Source organism: Caloenas nicobarica, chromosome 10 (genome assembly GCF_036013445.1).
Source record: "Caloenas nicobarica isolate bCalNic1 chromosome 10, bCalNic1.hap1, whole genome shotgun sequence".
Classification (NCBI taxonomy): Eukaryota; Metazoa; Chordata; class Aves; order Columbiformes; family Columbidae; genus Caloenas; species Caloenas nicobarica.
The window spans coordinates 2007281-2030461 of record NC_088254.1 but is presented as its reverse complement, the minus strand read 5'-3'; the positions used below and the strand labels follow the sequence as shown (position 1 = coordinate 2030461).

At 49.9% G+C, this 23181-nt stretch overlaps 1 protein-coding gene across 2 annotated transcripts in view; it reads right to left on the bottom strand.

Moving 5' to 3' along the window:
* ZNF592 (zinc finger protein 592) overlaps positions 1-18516 on the bottom strand; it is a 39524-nt gene extending 21008 nt beyond the window's left edge. The window contains exons 1-4 of one of the 2 annotated variants that reach the window (XM_065642139.1): positions 18428-18516; positions 17523-17634; positions 17214-17272; positions 12457-14762 (exon numbers count right to left, since the gene is read on the bottom strand). In XM_065642139.1, coding sequence (XP_065498211.1) covers positions 12457-14754 — 2298 coding nt within the window. In that variant the 5' untranslated portion in view covers positions 14755-14762; positions 17214-17272; positions 17523-17634; positions 18428-18516. The remainder of the gene's footprint in view (positions 1-12456; positions 14763-17213; positions 17273-17522; positions 17635-18427) is intronic. The other variant, XM_065642138.1, reaches the window with a different exon arrangement.
* Between the last annotated feature and the right edge of the window lie 4665 nt (positions 18517-23181).

Sequence of the window (23181 nt, the reverse complement as noted above, 5' to 3'; positions counted from 1 at the left end):
GAAGGCGAAATGAATTTATTGCGGGTGGAGGCGCCGGGGGAGAAGCTGGAAGGTTCTGCAGGGGAGGCACAAAACAACAACAACAGCCCAAGGCTCTGAGTTCAGATTGTCTTGTGGAAGAGACAAGAAGTGAGGGAGTAAACAATAACAAAGAGTGATGAGTCACGAGGATAAATCAGGAAGAATAAGGAAAACTGCCGTCTTTAAGCAGCATTACTGCTGTACTTGGGAAAAGCCAACGTGGCTTCGCTCTTCTTGCCTCACAAACCCGTCCGAGCGCTTCAGAGGAGTCAAAACCGTGGGGGTAACGAAGAGCTGACCTGCGGATGGGTTCCTGAAACGGTTTTGCAACACCCTTCGCTGAAGGATTTTAAGGAAATGAAGCCGCCGTGGTGGAAGAGAGGAAGGTTAAATAAGTCGAACAAAGGAAAAAGCGGTTGGTGCTTTGATGGTGGAAGGTCCCCGGGAAGTTCTGCTGGGATTTGGGTGCTTCAAAATAGTCTCAAAGTATCTGGGCAAGGGAAACGAGCAGCGAAATGGCAAAGATTGGTGATGATAACCCGGTAATTCAGCATGTTACAGATAAGGGCCAACCGCGAAGAACCAAAAGGGTGACAACAGGACGGGTTGTATCGGTCCATTGAATCAACCACGGAACACAGCAGATCTGGAAAAGGTTCAGCGGATGGAAAAAATTATAACCAGCATTTTTATGCTCATCCTTTTCTTAAGAGGAGGCCAGAAAATCCTGCCTAGGGGGTTGAGGAGGGTCTGCTCGTCTGTTTTAGGCCAGAAACTGCTGCGTTTATCAGGAAAAAGGGCTCCCCATGGACGGCTTCGTCCAGGAGAGAGAGCGGATTTTCTTTTTGCAACTCCTCTGCTCTGTAGGAGAAATTGTAACTTGGTTCCAGATGTCACATTTTTATCTCTCTCCCAGTTTTCCGTGACTTTTCAAAGGAGTCTGGCAGCAATTTCAGACATTCATTAGTCAGTTATTTCTCAAGCGTGTTACCAGGATATGATTTTGAGTTGTGTAATGTCTGTGTTTTTCATATACTCCCATAACCTACACTTTAATCAAGAGTTATTTATTACAAGTTTTCTTTAATTCCGGATTGCCTGCCACATTTCATTTGGGCTTTTCTTCCAGAAGTCACATTCACGCGCACACAAAAATGCTCAGAAGCTCAGCCGCTTCAGAACACTTGATTTTCCTCCCATTTTTACTTATTAGCTTCTTCAGAAGAGGAAAAAAAATTAAAATACTCACTGAAGTAGAGTGAAGGCTAAAAAAACATAAAAGTTCATCTATTAAACCCAACTCTGTAGCCACAGAGGTGTTTGCAAATGAGGGAGTTTATAGTTAACACAGAGTTTTGCTCTGGAAAGTACCTGCGCAGATGCAGCACCGTTAACTTTGCTGTTTCATTGCAACGATTGATGACACAACTCGGCATCAAATTTGATCCGTTTGTGATGGATTTTCTCCTAAACGCTGGTGGTGCACAGCACCCCAGATCTAGAACAAGCTCCCACCTTCTCCCACTGGCGTCACCACAAAATTCCAATTTTCTCGCCCCGATGCAGCCCCTGAGCAGTGAGGATACAATCCCATCACCGAAAGATGAACCCGCGGCACAAAACTCTTCGCTTTCACTTACTCCCCACGCACAAACGGAACGGGAACCGGCTTAGACACGAGCAAAGAAACTTTCCATCCGTTTTAGATTCTCTGCCACTACAGAGAGTTCAGTGATGCTGATGAAGTTCACATCTATTTAAGAGATGACCCCAGGTTATAAGGGTCCTTGATATGATCATCATGTAGTTTCTGCTTAAAACACAGAGCTGCACTGACCCCAAGGCTAGTTTCTGCTTAAAACACAGAGCTGCACTGACCCCAAGGCATGGGATCGGGACTAGGAAAACGATTCATAAGCCTAACGATCACTAAATCAAAAAAAAAAACAAACTCTGAGGACTCAAAGTGAAACAGTTACAGGGAAACAGAAATTACATTTTTGGAATGTAAAGGTTTTAAAGAGCACTTGTCCTTTACATCTTCAAACCAAAAATCCCCCCCAAGTGATGCCCCAAACTCCCAATTTTGCTCAAATCCAGCCTGTCGTGAGCTTTAATTTTTTGACTTGAGGCAGAGCTGCAGGGGCAGCCGGGGGATCGCAGTCAGTTTGGGATTAGCAGGATGCTTCTGCTATTAAAAAAAATAATCAATGGCAAACTTCTACTTACAGTTAACCTTTAACTTCACATTAGCTACACCAGAGTCGAGATCCAGCCGCTCGGAGGATTATCTTTGACTTGGTTTATTTCAACACTCCGCTTTACAATGCGGCTACACAAAACTTGACCTGTGTGAGCAGAACTTTTCTTTCGTGTCATCGTGATAACTAAACTACGCTCCTCAAACGAACCGGCATGATTGCTTTAGCTTGTTTGATTTATAGATGAAAAAATTCCTACAACAGAAACTCGAGATTATTAATTTTAAGAAGAACAATCTTATCCAACTGATACCCCAATCAGTGTGTTCCAGTTTCAGTGTTAAGTCCAATCCTAACATTTTATCCTAATTAACTCCTATACACTCTTATGTTGTTATACCCAAGCAAGGCAAAGAGATTTTTATTTCCTTTTATTTCCCAAAAACCAGGGTGCTTAAGCCTTGATAAAATAAGGCATCTGGCTAAAACCTAATTCCCTGGAAATTAAGGCTGTTCAGTAAACACAAAATATATTTTTGTGTATGTGGAAAAATCCCTGGTTAAAGCGTCAGGGTAGACCTGGAAACTTGACAATTTTAGGAAACAAAGTGGAATTGCAATGGAAAAAAACACTAGTGTCACAGATCGTAGACAATGTTGCATCAAGTGAGCTTAATCCTGAAATTTCTGTCTGAAGCTCTTTTCTCTTTATGAGCTGCAATTTCTTGATCAGTTGTCATTTCAAGAATTTCAGTTTCCACACCTTTTCTTCTGACCCCCTCTATTGGGTTTATGTGGCAAGGTTTGGGAGGTGGGGGCTGCAGGGGTGGCCTCTGGGAGAAGACACCAGAAGCTGCCCCCATATCAGACAGAACCAGCTCCAGCCACCTCCAAGGAGGTCCATGGTAGAGCAGAGATCCACCTGCAGCCCATGAAGATCCATCCATATCCCATGGAGGTCCATGGTGGAGCAGAGACCCACCTGCAGCCCAGGGAGGTCCATGGTGGAGCAGAGATTCCCCATGTAGCCCATGGAGGTCCATGGTGGAGCAGAGACCCACCTGCAGCCCATGGAGATCCACTTGCAGCCCATGGAGATCCATGATGGACCCAACTCACCACACTCACCAACGAGCTCCCACCTTGCGACTTGACATCTGACCTCCCAGTTGCTGGAATTTACTCACTGGATTATGCCGAGTTTTCACATTCCCACTTTCCAGTCACCAGTACAGTGCCTCAGGCTCCACTGCACGTGTCCCCTCTTGTGATGGCAACACTCCAGCCTCTGCACCTCCCTCCACCCTGCAGGACTGATTCCGGCCCACCCAGCTAATCCCAGCTCAAAGATTTCGGCTCTCGCTCCAGAAGGAAGATACACAGATACTCATCCACTCCCTCCTTCCAACAGCCTCTCTCAGATCCCATCATTACCTTCTTGCTTCCTGGGATTTCACGACTGGTTTACGCCAAACTAATGAGTGGCTGCCACCCATGGGGCAGTCACAGAGTGGTTGAGGTTGGAAGGGACCTCTGGGGTCCATCTGGTCCAACCTCAAGTAGGGTCACTCAGAGCCAGTTGCTCAGGATCACGTCCAGGTGGCTTTTGATACATCCGAGGATGGAGACTCCAGAACCTCCTTGGGCAACCTGTGCCAGTGCTTGGTCAACATCACAGTCAAAATATGTTCAGAGGGAACCTCCTGTGTTTTCGTTTGTGCCCGTGGCCTCTGGTCCTGGCACTGGGCACCCCTGAAAAGAGCCTGGCTCCATCCTCTTTGCACCCACTCTATATACATCGATGAGATCCAGTGCTGAGGGGAAGGATCACGTCCCCAGATCTGCTGGCAACACTCTAGGGGGAGACCATTTGCCACCCTTGCAGCAAGGCCACATTGCTGGCTCATGGTCAACCTGGTGTTCACCAGAACCCCAGGGCCTCTTCTGTAACCCTGCTTCCCAGTGTGGTGGCCCCCAGCAGATATTGTTCCTCCCCAGGGGCAGGACTTCACACTTCTCCTTGTTGAACTTCATGAGGTTCCTGTTGGCCCATTTCTCCAGCCTGTCCATGTCCCTCCGGACGTCACCACAACCTTCTGGTGCATCAGCCGCTCCTTCCCGTTTCACGTGAGCAGCAAACCTGCTGAGCGCACACTCTGCCCCATCATCCAGAGCATTAAGAAGATGTTGAACAGGACTGGACCCTGAGGTACACCACTAATTACCAGCCTCCAACTCACACCACTGATCGCCACTCCCGGGCCCGACCATTCAGCCGGTTTCCAACCCACCTCACTGTCTGCTCACCAGCCCACACCTTATCAGCTTCTCTCTGAGGATCCTGTGGAAGACAGCACCAAAAGCTGAAGTCAAGGCAGACAATATCTGCTGCTTTCCCCCATCTACCAAGGCAAGCCTTTCAGCACGGAGGGTTATTGTCTCAGTCTAGCATCACCTCCCCTTGGTGATCCATCCTGATCACCTTCATGTCCTTCATGTGTCTGGAAATGGTTCCCAGGATTAGTTGATCCATCACCTGGGGACTGAGGTGAGGCTGACCAGCCAGTACTTCCCTGGATCCCTCTTTTTGTCCCTTTTCAAAGACAGGGGTGACACGGGCTTTCCTACAGTCCTCAGACATCTCTCCTGTTCTCCAAGACCCTTCAAAGATGATGGAGAGTGGCTCAGCAACAACATCTGTCGGCTCCCTCAGGCCTGTGCCTGCGTCCTACCAGGGTCCATGGACTGGTATACCTCCAGTTTAAGTATTCCCTGACCAGTCTCCAGGTCCTTACATTCCCAAAGGCTGGTCCTGCTAGTAAAGCCTCTTCCACGTCCTGTGCCACCAGGTTCCCCCACCCTGCTCAACGATGGGCCCACATTCTCCTTAGTCTGCCTTTTGCTCCTTGGCTGCTTACAAAAGCCCTTCCTGTTGCCTTCGACATTCCCCACCAGATCTCATTCCACGTAGGCTTTGGCTTTCCTACATCACCCCTGTATACTCAGATGGTGCCTCCACTTTCCTCCCAGGTTACTCTTCTCTACTTCCACCTTCTGTACATTCCCTTTTTAAGTCCGAGCTCCGCCAAGAGCTCCTTGTTCATCCATGCAGCATCGTGGCATTTTTACATGACTTGCTGTTTGGTGGGATGGGCTACATGTGGGCATGGAGGAGAGGGCCCTTTAGTATCAACCTCCTTCCTTGGACCTCTCATCCCTCCAGGGCCTTATCCCATGGGCCTGTTTGGAGCAGACCTGTAAAGAGGCCCAAGTCCACCCTCCCGAAGTCCAGTGAAACCTTGATTTTTGTCCTCAGGATCCTGAACTCTACTGTCTCACGGTCACTGCATTTGACCTTCACATCCCTAACAAGCTCTTCCTTGTTGGTGGGTCTGAGGTCCAGCAGAGCACCTCTCCTGTTGGCTCCCCTATCACCTGCGTCAGGGAGTTGTCATGATGCTCTCCTGGAACCTCCTGGACTGTTTACACCCTGCTGGGTTGTCCTACCAGCTGAAGTCACCCATGAAGAGGACACGGGCCTGTGAACATGAGGCCATTTCTAGCCATCTGTAGGCCTCATTCACTTGTTCTTTGGGATCAGGTGGCCTAGAGTGGACAGACACTACAATGTCACCCAGACTGGTCAGCTCTTTAATCCCGACCCATACGCTCTCAGGTGGCTCCTCACCGCTCCCAGCAGAGCTCCAGGTACCCGGAGCTGCCTCACATGAAGGACAACTCCAGCTCCCTGTCATCCCAGCCTGTCCTTCCTAAAGGTGTTCTTCCTAAAATGTCCCTCCATCGCACCACTCCAGCCCTGTGAGCCATGCCACCACATCTCTGTTATGTCAACGAGATCAGGGCCCTGCAACCACACATAGATCTCCAGTTCCTCACGCTTAGTCCCTGTGCATTAGCATTAGACATTAGAAGCATCTCCTCCTCCCACCCTTTCCCCTCACCAGCAGGACTGAGCAGACCACCACCTGGGCCCCCATGCCCCTACCCATGGCCTCCAGAGCTCTGTGGTCACTTCTGATCCTCTCCCAGTTACCTTTGGCAGAATCACTGGTGCCCACGTGGCAGAATAACAGGGGAGCAGAAGCGTTGGTGCCAGAAGACACCAGCTCTCAGCTTCAGTTTCCATCCCACCTGGAGCAGACTCTGAGGTTGTCCCCTCCACATCTTGGCCCCCAGTTTGTACCCACCTCATTCTCCTCTTCCCCCAAGCTGGTCCCAGTCTCCCGGGGGCTGCAGAATCACCAGGGCCAGGCAAGCGAGGAAGGAGGAGATGGTGGGACCATCGTCTCATGTGGCAGCAGATCACACACTGATTTAAGCAGACCATGGAGTTTCACCTTAACTTTTCTTCCTCCCCAGCCTCTCCTCCTCCTCATCCCACACCCTGTTCTGGCCTCAGGGTTCAGGACCTCCCTCCTACCCCAGCACTCGTCTCTTTGTCCAGTGATCCCTGCCTGGAGCTCCATTCCCTCAACGTGCTTCCATCATAACATCCTCCAGCCCTTTGCTTCTACAAAATCCATCAGGAAAATCTCCATGTAAACCAAAATCTGTCCTCACTAGTACCAAGGACGGCATCAACCACCCTTGGCTGGGGAGAGGTGGAAAGTAGAGCTTTACGGGGCCAAGGGAATTTTTGTCGATATTCGGTCCTCTTGTTTTCTAAGTTAAAATATGATCACACAGAAGGAAAGGGGGAGGAAAAGGGGGGCAAAGGGGGAAGGAAAAGGGGGGCAACGGGGGAAGGAAATAGCAAAGATAGAGCTGCTGTCTTTCTGGCTCCTTTGCTGTTGGGAAATGACCAGTGCAGCAGGTGGTCCTGTCGGCTCCTGGCAAGTTTTAGCCAAGAAATTATAAAGCATTGATTTAAGGGGGGGAAGGAAGAAGAAAAAGAAAAGGCAGCAATAAAATTGCTTTTAAGTAACTCCAGCGTAGGTGGCGTGTAAACAGGATACGTCACGACTCATTGAAAAATTCTTACTGGACAAATAAAGTGCGATAGAAGAAGAAAAAGAGGGAGGAGAACAAAAACACAAAAGTGCAAGAAAATTCAGAGGTTTACATTTAGTGCTTTATTCAAGTTCCTGGCTACCTCAAGTGGATTTTGGGTGGTCAAGTCAAGAAACACTGGAAAAAAAACAAAAAGGTATGAAACATCGCTGTTACCAGTAGATGGACAATTATGCCCAAGAGGGTCAGGAAGTACTTTGAATTCCTGCATGTTACTGTGCGCTGGTCTGTCCTGGCCAAAAAACCAAACATGCTCCGTCTCAACAGCAGTTTGTGTCTTTTGTTCGTTACTTCTGCTGCAAACCTCTTCCAGAATTCACTCGTCTGATGATTACTGACCGTCCTTTAATTATGCGTGTAAATCTATTTCAGTCTGCTCTTGCATCATTGTTGCCCCTAAATTTAAAAAAGTCATTTTCTATAAACATCACAGTGGATACACTGTCCTCTGTAGCTGCTCTTTAAGGATAAAGAACATCTGAAATGAAGGCACCAGGAGCTCCACGGGTTTTGTTCATCTGGAATTTGAGCCCAGCCCTGAAACAGCTACAAAAACCCGATGCTGATGAACCACCCAGGGCCATCCCTGCAAATACAGGAAACACTGATTTTTTTACAGATTTAGTTTCTAGGGAAAAAAAGTGCTACAACCCTCACCTTAACATAATACTTTATCTACTACAGGACTAAAGGAGACCCACCCTGATTTACCAGGTCTTTGCCAAGCTAAACTCACAAAAGTTTTTTAATTCCCCCCCCTTTCCATTTCTCTGACCGTTTCTCCCTCGTTTATTCCAGTTTATCCCCCATAAACGCCACAGCCGACTCCTCCAGCGAGGGTATTTCCAGCAGGTTCCACAGATGAACATAAATCCTCCGCACAACTGTCATCTGGGTCACCCAGAGCCTCCTCCTGACCCAACACACGCATCCTGCTCTTCCGTTGACTCATCCCATTCCCACTTGCTCTTCAGGATGCTCTGGGTCCTCCTGTAAAATACTCTCTGTTTCCTGGGATTTCTCACTCTGTTGGTTCAGCAAATTTTATCGACACATTCATCCTCCAAGGTCCTTAATACAAATACAGCTGTATCCTAAAGCCGGGAAGTCCTACAAGCAACCTGGCCCTGGGTGCCGTCACCTCCTTTTAACTGATTCTGCTCCAACCTCATCATTCAAGTTCTTCAGAACAGCCGCTCCTCGCATGGCACGTTACCAACCGTCCCGCGGACACCAACAAGATTAGGATCTACCTATTTCTCTACTCCAAAAATAAATTATAGATTTATATCAGATTAATTTGGCACACACTGCACCTATTTAATCATCCCCCTTTTTTTCCACCCCCCAAAAGTATTGCTCTAGAACATAACACCGCTGTAGTCAGACCAAACGGACCTGAAGTTACACGAAACATCTGCTGCCACCTTTTGAACATCTGGATGAGCATCCTGCCTAACACAGCACAGCTTCTAGTTTGAACAGCATCCAATCTACCGATATTCAAATTCACGTACTGCTTTCTTCTTGTGGTTCTGCGCTTGAAAAGTGAAAAGTTCCATCAAGTGACCTGATTCACAAGCTTGCAAAAATTGCAAAATTGGCCTCACTTGTCTCCAAAACTAACTGTGATCTGTTAAGATGATCACTGAAAACACACATCCCCTAAATCCAGTTCTTTCTATTTCTGAAGCGGATTAGCTCCCAGTTCGCACAGCCACGGAGATCCCCGCGGTATTTGGTGAACCGCCTTCATCTGACACACATTCCGTACAAAAATAAGCCCGGTGGGACTTCCCTGCTGTACTTTGGACACCTGCAATCATGCAGCCACCACAGGGCTCAAATGGAATATTAAGGTCAAGCGCTCAATCAATTTTCTAAAGGTCTTTCTCGACCCCAGCATCATCCCCTCTCTTCCTCCAGATCTCCTCCTCTCTCTCCTGCCATGTCCGTACCGTCCGTCCTTCCTCCAAAACATGGTGACCCAGCCAGGTCATCCTCATTTTGGCCGCACCGAGGAAACTCATTTACTCCTTATCAGCTCTCTGGACTTTACTCAGGGCCATTCGCAAAGATAAGCCCAAGTATTTCCCAAGCCGCCAACTGAAACACACAAACAGAAAAGCCCCGAATCACCTTATTTTCCTTTTAAAGGGATACAGGAGACATGAAGATGTCAGAGTAATTCACAAAGTCACGGGAAGAAATCCCAATTAAAGTGAGAAGCCTTAAGTACCCACACAGGATAAGTTTTCTCATGGAGAATCCCCGCTCCAATCCAATCATTCCTACCTCTTACCGCAGCCTCCTCGTCCCTCAGCTTTCCCGCTTATAAAATAAGCCTTTTTCCTGCTATTTCTTTTCCTCATCAACCCTGCTGACCAACCCTTCCTCCTTAGCAAGACGACATCCCCATTCCACACCAGGTCTAAAGAGGTTATTGAGCTAAAAGCACTTCAAAGTCTGCTCAGTTTCTCAAATTACGGTCACATCAGGTGCACAAGTCATGGTTAATAATCCAGATTTGGTGTCATTTCACAGAAGAGCTTCTAAGAACATCAAAAATCCACCTAGCTTATTATTAATATTTTCCACAGGTCAGAGGTCTCCACCTTCTCGTAGAAATCCAGATAAATCACTTCTACCCTTCGTCTTCAGCCAACGACACTCTTTCCCTTCTACACGTATCCCTCCCAAGAATTCTAATTTTGGCACAATCTGGTACCAGGCACCTGAATTAAAAGCTTTGGGCCATAATACAGTGGGGACCTGCCCTGCTATTTCCTGAAGCTCTTTAAAAGGTCTAAGTCAAGCCATAGCTTTACGTAGGAAATATCAAGATCCTCCATCCTTTCTCAAGGAGGCATGGTGAAGAGTCTGTGTCTGAATTCTGGGATCAAAAAGTTTTAAAATCGTTTTTAAAAAATTAAAAATAGTACAGCACAATCTTTTGTTAGCTTTAAAAGATTATGACAACATCTCCACCACGCCCCATACAGTTGGTTCTAAACCGATGTCTCAGTACAGCGAGAAAAACATCAGGTATGGAGGAAGAAATACACAGTTTTTTGCACAAATGTGCAAAATTATAAATAGCGTTTAATTAAATTAGGGGATGTGGATCATGTCTGAGCTTGCCCATAGCTGTTTGTACCACCTCTGCACCCTGGCAGATCATCCCACAGGGGCAGCAAGCTCTGGACCAAGCACGGATACGCGACTATTGCTCCTGTACCCGTTTGAATTGGAAGTACCAGCAGATAAATCAACGCCTTCTGCCACGTGGAGGTCGTGGTTTTGATCCACTGCTGGAGGCACTAAAAGATTTGTTATGTTGAATACAGGTGTTACATCAATATCCCCCTCAGCAATACAATTTCTGTCACTGCCCCAAAACACAAGCGACCTGGTGCAAGTCTGGAGATGGAAACCAGAGGGAGCACAAGAAGAGGACGGGAATATTGTCCAAGTGCTGCTACCACCTAAGAAAGTGTTTGTAAAATCAGCTGCTCAATCCAAGATTCCTCTCATTTGTGACCAAAATAAAATAGCAACCCAAGAAATGAGCTTCATTACCGCAGAGTCAGGCATGTCCACAGTATCTTCAACGGGGGGGTTGGGCTGTTCCACGTCTTCCTATTTTGGGAGCTAACGATAGATCCTGCAACAGCCCCACCTACACCCTTCTCACACCATGCTTAATACCAAACTCACTCACATTCATGAAGAATTATTACATTCATAATAAGAATTATCATTTCCTTTAGAGATGTGAGTGGTTTTGGTGAAGCAGATGTTCCATGAATACCTTGGAGCAGCCCTGGGCAGCCTGGAGAACAACAGATCCCGTGGAGCAAGAGCATGAGCAGATGCATCCCATTGGGTATACGCATGGGAAGATCAAACAGGGAGGAGATGGTTTCACAAGCTCTAATGTTGCCTCTTTTCTCCAGTTTTCAACGCTTCTATTTAAAAAATGGTACAAAAATAATCTCATATCTAGCAGACCTAACTGAAAGTGAGAGGCTTCTTGGTTAAGTAACAGAATAAATTATTTGATTACAGGTTAAAAATACTATCAGACACTCCTTCTCTCTTTACGCAGCTCTTCAATTGATAATCCCACAACAAAAATAGGAAATACATTTTTAATATGACTGATTAACATTTGAGCTCACTGCACTCACTATATCCCTTCACCTGCAGGTTTTAATTCCAGCCTGTTGACGTTTCCTAAAAACGCATTATAGTCGAAAAATAAGTTCTGGTGTTGACAGAACACAGTGCTCGCTGGGCCGCCGCAGGCAAGAAACCCTTCTGGCCTCGCCATTTTTCACAACACAAAAACCATTTAGCCATAATCTATTTTTTTTTTCTGATGATGAATTTAAGAGAAAGATAACAAAGCATCTAAACGGGACCACAGCAACCTCAATACTCCTGGAAACCACCGAACAAGCAAAGGGAGGCTCTGGAACATGCAGGTGCTGTGACCGGCGGTCACCTCCCCGAATGTCTCGTGGTGACACCGAGTCCTTGTTCATGGAGCTTGAGGAGCAGACCGGCTGGGAGCTTGTCAGATCTGCTGGCAGCTAGATGGACGCCGAAAGCTTTTATCTCATCTAAAGCGATCAGGAGAAAGGATTCCTCCTCCTGTTCACCTTCAGGTTGGTTTATATTTAAAGGAGATTGACGAACTCCTCCGCACCGCTCACCTCTCAGCCAGTCCTGGCCCAACACACCCCGTATCACGACAAAAGTTAAACCGGCACCCGGTGTTCAAAGCATTACACACAAGGTTTTGGCGCAAGCTCTAGGAAAGGTAAAATTAAATCATATCAGATCTCCTCTAGCCATGCTTAGAGCACAAAACCCTGTTGCAGGTAACGCTCCGCTGGTCCTCCCTGCGGCATTCCTGTGATCCAAGCTATCGTTCACTTCCAACACCTTCCTTTGATGCTCAAGGATCTCCACAGTCTCCTCATTACCCTCTTTGTTGGCAAAGGGTAAAAAGAGGGCAAGCAAGTGATGCTAAACATGCGCACACGTCCAGGCTCACGCGTACCCAAAATCCTCCCCACAAGCAACTTTTTAGGCAAAGCAACTCATTTGCCCCTACAACACCTATTTTTTTTCCCCTGGAGGACAGTCTCTTTAAACTCCGAGAGATTTAACTACTAACATTAAAATGATGACTTACCAGTCTCTCATTATCTTCCGAGGTTCTCTGGTAATGAGCTGCTAAAGCAACGTAATCCTGTGCCTGCTTGTTGCACTCCAAACACTTCAGTCCGTGCCGGATCAGCCTCAGCGGGTCCATGTAGAGCGGCAGGGCTGGCTGAGCACCCGCGGAAATTCCTCCCCCGCCTCCCGAAGCGGCACTGGACTTACGTGAAGGAGACAGCGAGTGCAACGTCTGCGGAGCCACGGAGGCCGAAGAGGTCGTAGGAGAAGGTGAAAACATTTGGTCTAAGGAAATGGGCTTCATTAGCAGCTGAGAACACTGCATGATGAACCCTTTGCTCTTATGATCTCTCGCGTGTTTAAGCAAGCTGCACTTATTAAAAAAAAGCAGTGTCGTTGAACACTGAGTGCACATGACTTCGATATGGACGCTTCGTCGACTATAGTGTTGAGTCAGGCTTTTCTCTAAGGCAAACGAGTCCCCACATTCTAGGCAACAATACCCAGAGGCAGGTAAATTAATACTGGTGTCAGGCGGAGGACTAAGGTTTGGAGTATAGACGGGCACCGGGTTGGCGCTCTGCAGCACTTTATTAAACGCCTCCACGACGACGGGAGCAGCTTTCTTGACCTGGTGCACCAGCGGCACAGACATCTGCGTCACCTGCGCCTGGTTTCGCCGCTGCGTGGACGACTTGGCCGTGACAGATGCGGCGACGCTGTGTGGGACCAAGTTGAGATTGGCCAAGTGCACAGCTTTGGGCAGGAGGCTGGAGGCGCTGGAGGGCTGCTGCTGCTGCCTCTTCACACCCACCTTTATGGCACCGCCGCCGCAGCTGGGCAGCGGAGATAAGGACACGGCACACGCGCTGTTTGCGGCGAGATCTGTTTTCATATCATCCCCGTAAGGACTCGTTGCGTTTGACAGCTGGATAGCCACAGCAGCCCTGGTTTTGGTTGAATTCTTGCTAGTCTCGCTCTCCATAACCGCGCTGGTGTCAGGGGACGGGAAAGATTTGATAAACTCTTCGGCAGATGAGGTTTCCGCAGGCGACTCTTCCGAAGATTTGCCCAACTCGTCGTTTTCTGGCAAAATTCTTGTTACAGTTCTTTTAATTTCACCAGAGGATGTCTTGATGGTCTTGATCCGAACTTTGGGAATAGCTGGTGGAGAGCCAGCGGCCATGGAAGGAGAGCCCTTCCCGCTGCTGTCACTGCACACGCTTCGAGGACTCTCGGGCTGCTTGCCGGCCTTCCTCACCACCTCCAAGGGGCTTCGGGGACTCTTTGGTGACTTGGGCATTTTTGGACTTCCTTTTGTCCCATCTTTAAAAGGACCGGGTTCCTTGGTAAGGTTTGGCTGGTCGCCTTTTGGAATACACGCGACCTTTTTGGCCTGAAGAGCTACCAATGCCGCCACGCAGGACGACAACTTGGAATGAGTTGGCTTTAACCGCTGGCGAGGCGGAACTGATGAAGACACGTTTAGCTCAGGCACAGAGCCCTTGCTTTCTCCTAAATTATTGTGAGGGAGGTCTCCAAACACCAAGCCTTCTCCAAGAAAGCTGTTGGTATCTACCAAGTCCTTGCTTGACTCCACAAACCTCTCCGCTGCTTTGTTGTGGTCTCTCCTGCTCATCTCCAGCCTGTTCTCCGGCTGGCAGTGGATTTCCATCTTTTGTTCCTTTTTACAGTATTGATCAAACATGCTTAATTCAGGCTCTGGTACCTTCCTAAGATTATCCAGTACTGAAGCTCCTGTCGGTATATACATTGAAGGCGGTGGAAAATACGGAGTTTGGGCATGTTTGGGTTTATCACCAATACTGTTCTCTTTGAACGCATCCTCTGGTTCGGGGCTGGAAATCGGGCTAAACTGACTAAACGTTGGCAAAGGCTCCGACTTGGACTGGTCCAGTTTATCAGAGTAACTTCTCGAGCTGTCGCCATTAATAAAAGTCGACTCAAACTTGCCATAATTATGCACTAAAGTGTGAGCCTCCGATGGCAGATCAGAGCCACGAAAGCCGTTGTGTAGCAGACCAGTCCCGAGGTGATTCCCTTCCTTTTCTGCTTCGAAGGACTCCTGGCGACTCGTGTTCTTCACTATCACGCTCACAACGGGCGCATCAGAGGGAGGCAAAGAGTGGGACAAGGACACGTTCTCATCTATGCACATGCCCGAGGACTTGAGATGATTCTCATTCTCCTCCCCGGTTGACGGGATGGTCTCCTTGGCATCCAGGCTCGTGGGATCGGGGATGTCAAAAGCAGCCAAGAGGTCATCGAAATCTGGGGTTTTCATGTCCCCCATGGTGAAAGCTACAATTAAAAGCAAATACTTTGTCAGGTACGTTCCCTCAAGGACAAGCTTTGCAAGACTCATTTGCCTAAACATCTCATGTGACAAAAAATACACCTGCCCGAAACGCCACTGCAGCAGGGTACAACAGCTGGAAACATCTGCAGCAGACACCTCGGCTTCCATTCTAACTATTCCAAGACTGACCGTTTATACACTAATAAATTAACATTTTCAGCACAGCTTTTGACACCACAGCAGTGTTTTACAGGGAAGGAACCTCTCCTGCAGTAGCTGTGCCTGAAGTATCAGCGAAAACTTGGGTCCCATCCACTCAAGTGACAAGTGCCAGGAGAGATTCACTCCTGTCCTGCAACACAACCCATCCCCTCCTCCCAGCGTCCCCGAGAACAGAGCTGGATCACACACGACATTGTAAATGGCACCAGGCTCACGCAGGGGACATCTTTTCGACCTGTCAGACACATTGCTACTGCAAAACCAGCCGTTGTCATGAGCCTCGGCAGAAAAGATTCAGAAGTACATTAGCACAGGGTTTCTCTTTTGTTTGGCTGGGGTTTTTTTAGGGCTAATAGGCAACACTCGCTGGCGCTTTCTCAATGGATTGTCATATCTGAAGGATTACGTCCTCCTTCAAGGAAAAAAGGCAGGAGTAAACAGGTGGCCCAAGAGCAAGAGGCCTGAAAAGTGAGATGACTCCCTGCCCAGAGCAATTTAAATAATACACGTCTTCATTAAATATTTCAACACAGCAGCTCAAAGCACGGTGAACCACGCAGGGTTTATTTGAAACCAGGGCAATCCTCAATTAGGTAACGACGTTAGGCAAAAGTGCCCAAAGACAGAATGAAAGATCATATCCAAACCATGACAAAAATGGTGTTCCCAGCCAGCTCTTTATATGCCCTCCAGAAGGGAAGGGAGAACTTAGATACTCGCCAAAGAGACCTACGACAGCACTAATCGAGCTCTGATGAGACGCATAATGAAAACTGACAACACGGAATTACTTGAACTTGCGTTCGCTACTGTCAGGGACACCGTTTTTCCCCTGTTCAATCACAATATTTTCAAGCTGGCGCAACATATAACTTCCTAAATATTTAATAAGCTGTTCTTGTTAATACGTGTTCCATTTAACCCCCAAATTTATGTGAACCGACATATGCAGGGGAGGCAAAAAACCCAAAGAGCGTCAACTGAACTCACAGAGCGCTTGGCAAGGAGAACCCACAGGCACCGTGAACCCTGCCACGCTCACTCGACTCAGCTGCACCAGCGCTGCCAAACCCGGCGGTGACAGAGGGACAGGGTGGCAGAAGCCCAGGAGAAGGGGACGACCCCGGGACACGCGGAGGGAGAGGAAGAAGCCGACACCTTCCCAGAAGGCGACTGACTTAAGGCTGCTTTCATTATTTCCAATCGGGTTTAGAAGTCCATCAAGCATTGCATTAAAACCAAGCAAAGCGCAGACCCTCCCGCCAGACTGCCCGTACAGGGAGCAATTTACAGAGAAATCACTTCGGCGTGGAACGGGAGGACGTGCTGGTCTCTGAGCTTGAGCTCAGCCATGCCTGCACACGAGCCCCAGAGCTGCTGCTTCGCTTAAATCTGCTGCAAAAGGCCCTGCGGAGATTTACTTGGCTTAAGAGTGGCTCACCATGGTTCAGCTTAAACTTGTTCTCATTCTTAAATTAAACCACAAATACGAACGTCCGCAGAGGGCCGTGCAATAATTTAAGCGGCACATCAAGGTACGGCAGCTGTGCATTAAGCCCCTGGAAGCCCAGATCATCCGCACGCTTCATGTCGCCAGCATGCTATAAGGACTCGGGCAGGAAACATCACAGAATAGTGCAGTTGACAAAGAACGTGGACCTGAAATTCCCCTTCCTTTGGGTGGGAAGAAGGATGGAAGCTGGGAGAGCACGCTGGGCAGCCAGTCGCTCGACTTTTCCATTCTCGCTCCCAAACATCCATCCCCACCCTCAGATGCGGCGGTGTTTTAAAATTCAAGACAAAATAAACCCGAGGTACCTGCAGCATTACAAAAAATGCTTTTCTTGGAAGAAACCTTGTGTTTTCAGAAGCTTTCGTGTACATCTTTGAGTCCTGTAACAGGCTAGTTTATGTTATTTGCTATTACGAGAGCACAAGTCTCTACTCAACCATTTGCATCGCAAAACTTGTCACACGTGAAGCTGCAATTTCTCCAAATAAAGCAAAATCAAACCCAGATTCTTCTGGGCCCAAGAAAGTATCTTGCCAACAGAAGTGATTTTTAAATGTCGCAAACTTAAAATATTGACTAAACACCTTTTATTTCTGTTCTCAGACAACAAACAGGAAAAGTATATTAAAGAAAATTAGGTCAAAGTGTCGGCAAACTGGCTTGTGAGAAAAGCTGGAAATCAAGACCTTACTCCATCACTCTCGTGCAAAGGACTTGCCTTAGAACCCAAGCTTGGAATCCAGTTTTCTCTCTCTGCTTCCGATGAACCCATGGAGGCTGAGATTTGCAAAGCAATAGAAGAGGTGAATAAAACCAGCAAAGAAGGATTTACGGAGTACAATGCACGTATCCAAACGTGCAAAACCACCCTCACCAGAGCACTTTTCTGCAGGTGGCAGGGAACGTAACGCTCCGAGTCGCCCAAAAAAACCCCGCGAACTGGCTTGAGGCGGCATCTGAGGTTCAAAACTCCGCGGCCGGGCAGCGGCACCGCGGGACCCGCGTCCCCCACACGCAGCACACAGACCTTTCGCTGGCCGCGCTATTCCCGGGGGCTGTCGGGGATCCACGGCAGCTCCTGCGCAGCTTCCGAACCAGCGCGTACCATAGCGCTCAAGGAGGGAGTTCCAGGTTGCCACCTAACAGGAAAGCACAAAAATATAATGACACCCAGGTTGAATAAGAAAGAGAAATAATTATAACGGGTATTGATGAATCTGCAAAATAACAGCGAGGTAGAAGGGAAAACATCTGCCAGGGCTGCTGTGTGGGGGCAGGGGGTGCGGGAGCGGGGCGGGCAGGGGGATGTTTTGGGGTGTGGAGCACAGGGCAGAGGCAGCGGGAGCCCCGGGGCTGTCAGGGCCGCGGGGCCGGGGCGGGAACCGGGAACCCGCCGCTGGCGGACGGTCAAACCGGAGGCTTCAAACGGGACCCGGTGCTTCAACACCCGTTAAAGTTCCAGCCGCCCCGTGTGGGGACGCGGCACGTCCCCGCCTAACGGTGCGGGGGCTCCGGGCCGAGCCGGGGCCCTCCCGGCCCCGCCGCCGCCCCCACCCGTGACCCACCCGAGACAAAGGCCCGCGGCCGCCCCGCTGCCCCCGCTGACAGCCCCGCGGGCCGCGCCGCACGTGGGCGAGCCCCGCAACTTAGTTTGTCCCGGCGCCGCCGGGCCGGGCCGGGCCGGGCCGGGCCGGGCCGCCGCGGGGGCCGGAGCCGCCGGCGGGGCGCGGAGGTTGGCGGCGGCGGGCGGAGGCTGCGGGCGCCCCGCGGGCCGGAAGAGCCGGTGCGGCGGGCGGGAGCGCTGGGCTCCGGCTGCCGGCGGCGGGGCCGCCCGCCCTGCCCGCGGGGCGGCAGCACCCGCCCGGGCGGGAGGGCGCGGGGAGGGCGGAGGGCGAGCGGGAGGGGCGGGCCCCGGCGCGGCCGAGCACTCACCCACGCAAGGCGGCTTCTCGTCGGAGGGCCCCGCCGCCGCCGCGGCCCCGCGCAGGCCTCACCCCGCACCGGGCACCAACGGCCGCAACATGGCGGCGGCGGCGGCGGGCGGGGCCGGGGGCGGAGCGGGGCCGGGCCGGGCACGGCGGAACCGCCCCCGCTCAGCCAGCGCCGGGGCCAGGCCGGGGCCTGTGCGTGCGTCCCGGTCACACGACCGCAGAAACGCAGAGCCGCGGGCTGGCTGGGGTTGCGGGGCCTCTGGAGATCCCTCAACCAGCCCTGCTACCGCAGGGTCGCCAGAGCAGATCGCACAGGCGGGGTTGAATGTCTCAGAGAAGGAGACTCCACACCCGCTCTGGGCAGCCTGGTCCAGGCTCTGGCACCTGCCAGCAAAGAAGTTTCTCCTCGTTTTCAGATGGAGCCTCCTGTGTTTCGGTCTGTGCCCGTTGCCCCTCACCCTGGCGTTGGGCACCGCTGAACAGAGTCTGGTCCATCCTCTGACACCCACCCTGAGATATCGATCCCATTGATCAGATCCCCCTCAGCTCCTCTTCTCCAGCTGAACATCAGGAAACACTTCTCCACTGTGATGTTGACCAAGCACTGGCACAGGTTGCCCGGGGAGGTTATGGAGTTGCCATCCACAGAACCACAGAATCATTTCAGTTGGAAAAGACCCTCAGGATCATCGAGTCCAACCATAACCCACCCCTGGCACTGCCCCATGTCCTGAGAACCTCATCTCCGTCTGTCCAACCCCTCCAGGGATGGTGACTCCAGCACTGCCCTGGGCAGCCTGTTCCAATGCCCCACAGCCCTTTGGGCAAGAAATTGTTCCCCAGATCCAACCTCCACCTCCCCTGGCGCAACTTGAGGCCGTTTCCTCTGGTCCTGGCGCTTGTTCCTGGGGAGCAGAGCCCGACCCCCCCTGGCTCCAAGCTCCTTTCAGGCAGGTCAGAGATCAGAAGGTCTCCCCTCAGCTCCTGTTCTCCAGCTGAACCCCCAGCTCCCTCAGCCGCTCCCATCACACTTGTGCTCCAGCCCCTTCCCCAGCTCCGTTCCGTCCTCTGCCCTCTCTCCGGTGCTTCAGTACCCTTCTTATGACGAGGGGCCCAAAACAACCCTTAGAGGTATCAAAAGTCACCTGGACATGGTCCTGGGCAACTGGCTCTGGGTGACCCTGCTTGAGGTTGGACCAGGGGGGCCCCAGGGGTCCCTTCTGACCTCAACCACTCCGCGATGCCGTGAAGCATTTTGTGCTCAGGTATAAACACCCTCGTTCCATCACAATAAAAGACAAATATTCATCAAGTTTGTCATTCCTGTGACGTAGCAGTTTCACCATCTACACCTGGTACCAAACAAACAACACCCTACATACTGTGCTTGTTTCTCATCTAGTTAAATAATACTTTTTTTCCTTGTCATCAGTCACATGGGCAAAATATTTTTTTTTAATTGGCACACATAGCTTCACTTCCTTCATTTCTGAATGGTTGTCATCACCTTTCTACTTTTGGAGGTGATATCCTGTCCCTCAAGACCAAGAAAAGAGCAACGTCGCACACTTTCCGTATCGCAACTGTTACTGGTATTTCAGCACATCCCCATGAAAAGCTGTTCAGGACCTGTAAGCTCTGTCTAGTAAGAGAGCTGACATTTCTTACACAATTTGTAAAGATCTGCCACAGTCCTGAGCGAGTTGAGGCTTGCAGGAAAGCCACTGTAAGCTGAAGGATTGTGCTAATTAGGAAATATAATGCCGAAGGGAATGTAGCTCCAGCCCAGATGGCCAAGGAGAGAGGCAGCGGCGGGGTGGAAACTCCATCCCCTCCTCTAGAGAACAGAGACACAACAAGGGCTACGGAGAATCTATATTCTTCTGTACGATCTAAAAATCACATTTCTTTTTCTTTATTTTTCATCCAATGTGGTAACTTGACAAACCTGGAAATAAAAAAATCTTCCTTTTTTTTTTTTTTTTTTTTTGAGGTTTAAATTTGTCCCTTTAGGCTTGTTTTGTGATCCAAGCTGAGGGATTTGATGCAGAAGAGACAGAAGCCGTGGATGTGGAGGAGATGCTGTTCCAACACGTCCCTCCGCTCCGGGGACGTGCCGAGGCTGGAGCGGGGATCAGTGCCACCTCACTCTGAGAAGCTCCTGGATGACACGGTCCAGCTGCATCTGAGATCTTCGGTTTTAATTCTTCCTCCTGTTTGGGGTTGTTCGTGCTTCCTTTTTGGCGTTTGGGCTGGGGGAAGCCGTTTCTCCCCAGGTGCTGGCCATATCGGAGGGTGTACGTGTGCATACGTAGGCGGGCGGGCTGGCAAGTGCAGTGAGACCCATTTTATTTATACATAAACGTAATAAAGTCTTGAGCGCTCATGCCTAGGCAACTGTCAGTTCTCAAACCAGCAATTAATTTGTTTCTGTCAGAGCTCAGTGTTACAGAGAATTACCTTGAGCTGGTTGCAAAACTTGCACTTTACAAAACTATAATTAATGTTTCAGAAACTCCGGGGAAGGTTTATTATTGGCAGGGTGAGAATGAACCTCCAGACACAAACATTACTCTGAGATAACGGCGTAGCCTTTGGCGTTATCTACACACAAAAAAAATCGGTGTAACTTAAATCAGGGTGATTAATTACACAGATGTCATCTGTATACATTTAAAACCATTTACACCTTGTGCTCTGGCTTTCTGGTCTCTCCAACTCCCTGGGCACGCTCTCTGCATTGCCCCAAACACATTTTTTCGTCCCTTTTTTGCTTTTTCACACATATGCTGGTGAGCCGATGCGTCTCTTCAATAAGAACCCTCTGTACGACCACTGATCCACTTCAAACGCAGAAAAAGCTTGCCCTCACTCCACATCTGTGCTTACGGCAGCTTGTAGTCAATGGCCGCGGCGCTTGCAATGGTGGAGACCTGACCTTAAATTCCCATGTCAAATAAAAAAGCACAAAGCCAGGTATCCCAGCGAGGTTGAGACTGGGAGTAAGAAGCCTAATTCGGCAAAATCCTGTTGAGAAAGAGCTGTTTTGTGCCCCGCTGTGCTTCTGATTCCCATTTAGTGGAGGCGTGATGAGACAGACTGATTGCTCGCGGCGGGGTTGTTGTCCAAGGCTGCTGGAACGGACCCACGTGTCCCGTATCGACTTTCGCCAGCGCAGCAGCAAACCCGTTTTACGACTCGACGAGAAAACTGCGAGAATAACTTTCAGACAGCCGATTTTCTTCGCCCAGGAGAACTGCAGGCAACACAACCACTTGCAGGCCTCTGCGCCAGAACGTGAGACAGGTTCATGGTGACCCCCTTCTCAGGTTGGCTCCAGACGGGCTCACTTCCATAGAATCACAGAATCACAGGCTGGTTGGGGTTGCAGGGCCCTCTGGAGATCATCCAGTCCAACCCCCTGCTAACGCAGGGTCACCAGAGCAGATCACACAGGTCAGTCCAGGCGGGTTCGAATGTCTCAGAGAAGGAGACTCCACAGCCGCTCTGGGCAGCCTGGTCCAGGCTCTGGCACCTCCCAGCAAAGAAGTTTCTCCTCGTTTTCAGTTGGACCCTCCTGTGTTTCGGTCTGTGCCCGTTGCCCCTCACCCTGGCATTGGGCACCACTGAACAGAGTCTGCTCCATCCTCTGACACCCACCCACCCGTGCTCCAAGCGATGGCCAGAGGACCTTCTCAAGATGTTTCTCCTACTCAAGCAATGTTTGATGTGACTGCAGCCCCGGGCCTGGCCTTAGGACCAAAGTGGCCGCGGGACACCGTGGTTTCCCCATACATTTCCCAAGGTGACAAGACTGGTTTGAGCTGTTCTTGCCTTCGTGCTTTCAGTCACCCCACGCAATGGCAGCGGGACCGCTCTGTGAACCGGAGAGCACTGATCAAGTCTTTATAAACCTCTTCGGGGAAGAAATTAAACTTCATTACTTCCTTCGTCAGCTTACACATAGGCCCGCAAGCGGTTGTGTGGGCAAAAACGCAGAGTGGGACGGTTGTATCCCAGGTGGGAGCCAGAGGCAAAGCTGCTGGGGCAGACAAACCAGCGGCATCAAGCCACAGCCCACGTCCCTCCTGGAAACTCTCCTGAACTTTGCGAGAAAGTTTAACCAAAGCTTGAGAAAACTGTGAGAAGAATAATTCTGTGAGGGTTCTCTGTCCTAAAGTGCCCCTAGCACTCTCCTAGTGATTGCTGTACATTGCAAAGCCTCCCCAAGAAAGCTTGAGAGGTTGCTCTGCACATTCACAAAAATAGAGATAGCGATGTAGATGTGGGCACGGGGTTGGTCTGAGTTGCTGGCAGAGCTGAGGGGCAAGCGGGGTGTTCTGGGTTCGGTGGTCGCAGTTGTGTCGTCCCGTAGTTTGGCCAACACATTGAACTGCAACAAGGTGGTCCAGTGTGGGCAGGCTCAGTCCGAGGCTGGGATTTCTGCACAAAGCCTTTTCTTCAATTAATTTATAGACAAGCTTAACAGTAAAATGTTCACATCAGAGATACCCCAGAAGCCCTAAGAGTCTGCCCTTTCACTCCAACCTTCCCCTCTCAAGACGGGTCTCTTGGGGAAGCAGAGCTTGTGCCCATATGTTACAACAGCCTTTGGATATAATAAACTATTTTTTTTTCCATAAGAAGAACAAGCAGTCCATACGACCATGTTTGAAGGCAAGATGTGAAAGAAGAGGTGAGCAGATGAAATCACACTGCACGCAAATTATCTTGTATGGCTAGGAGAGGCATTTA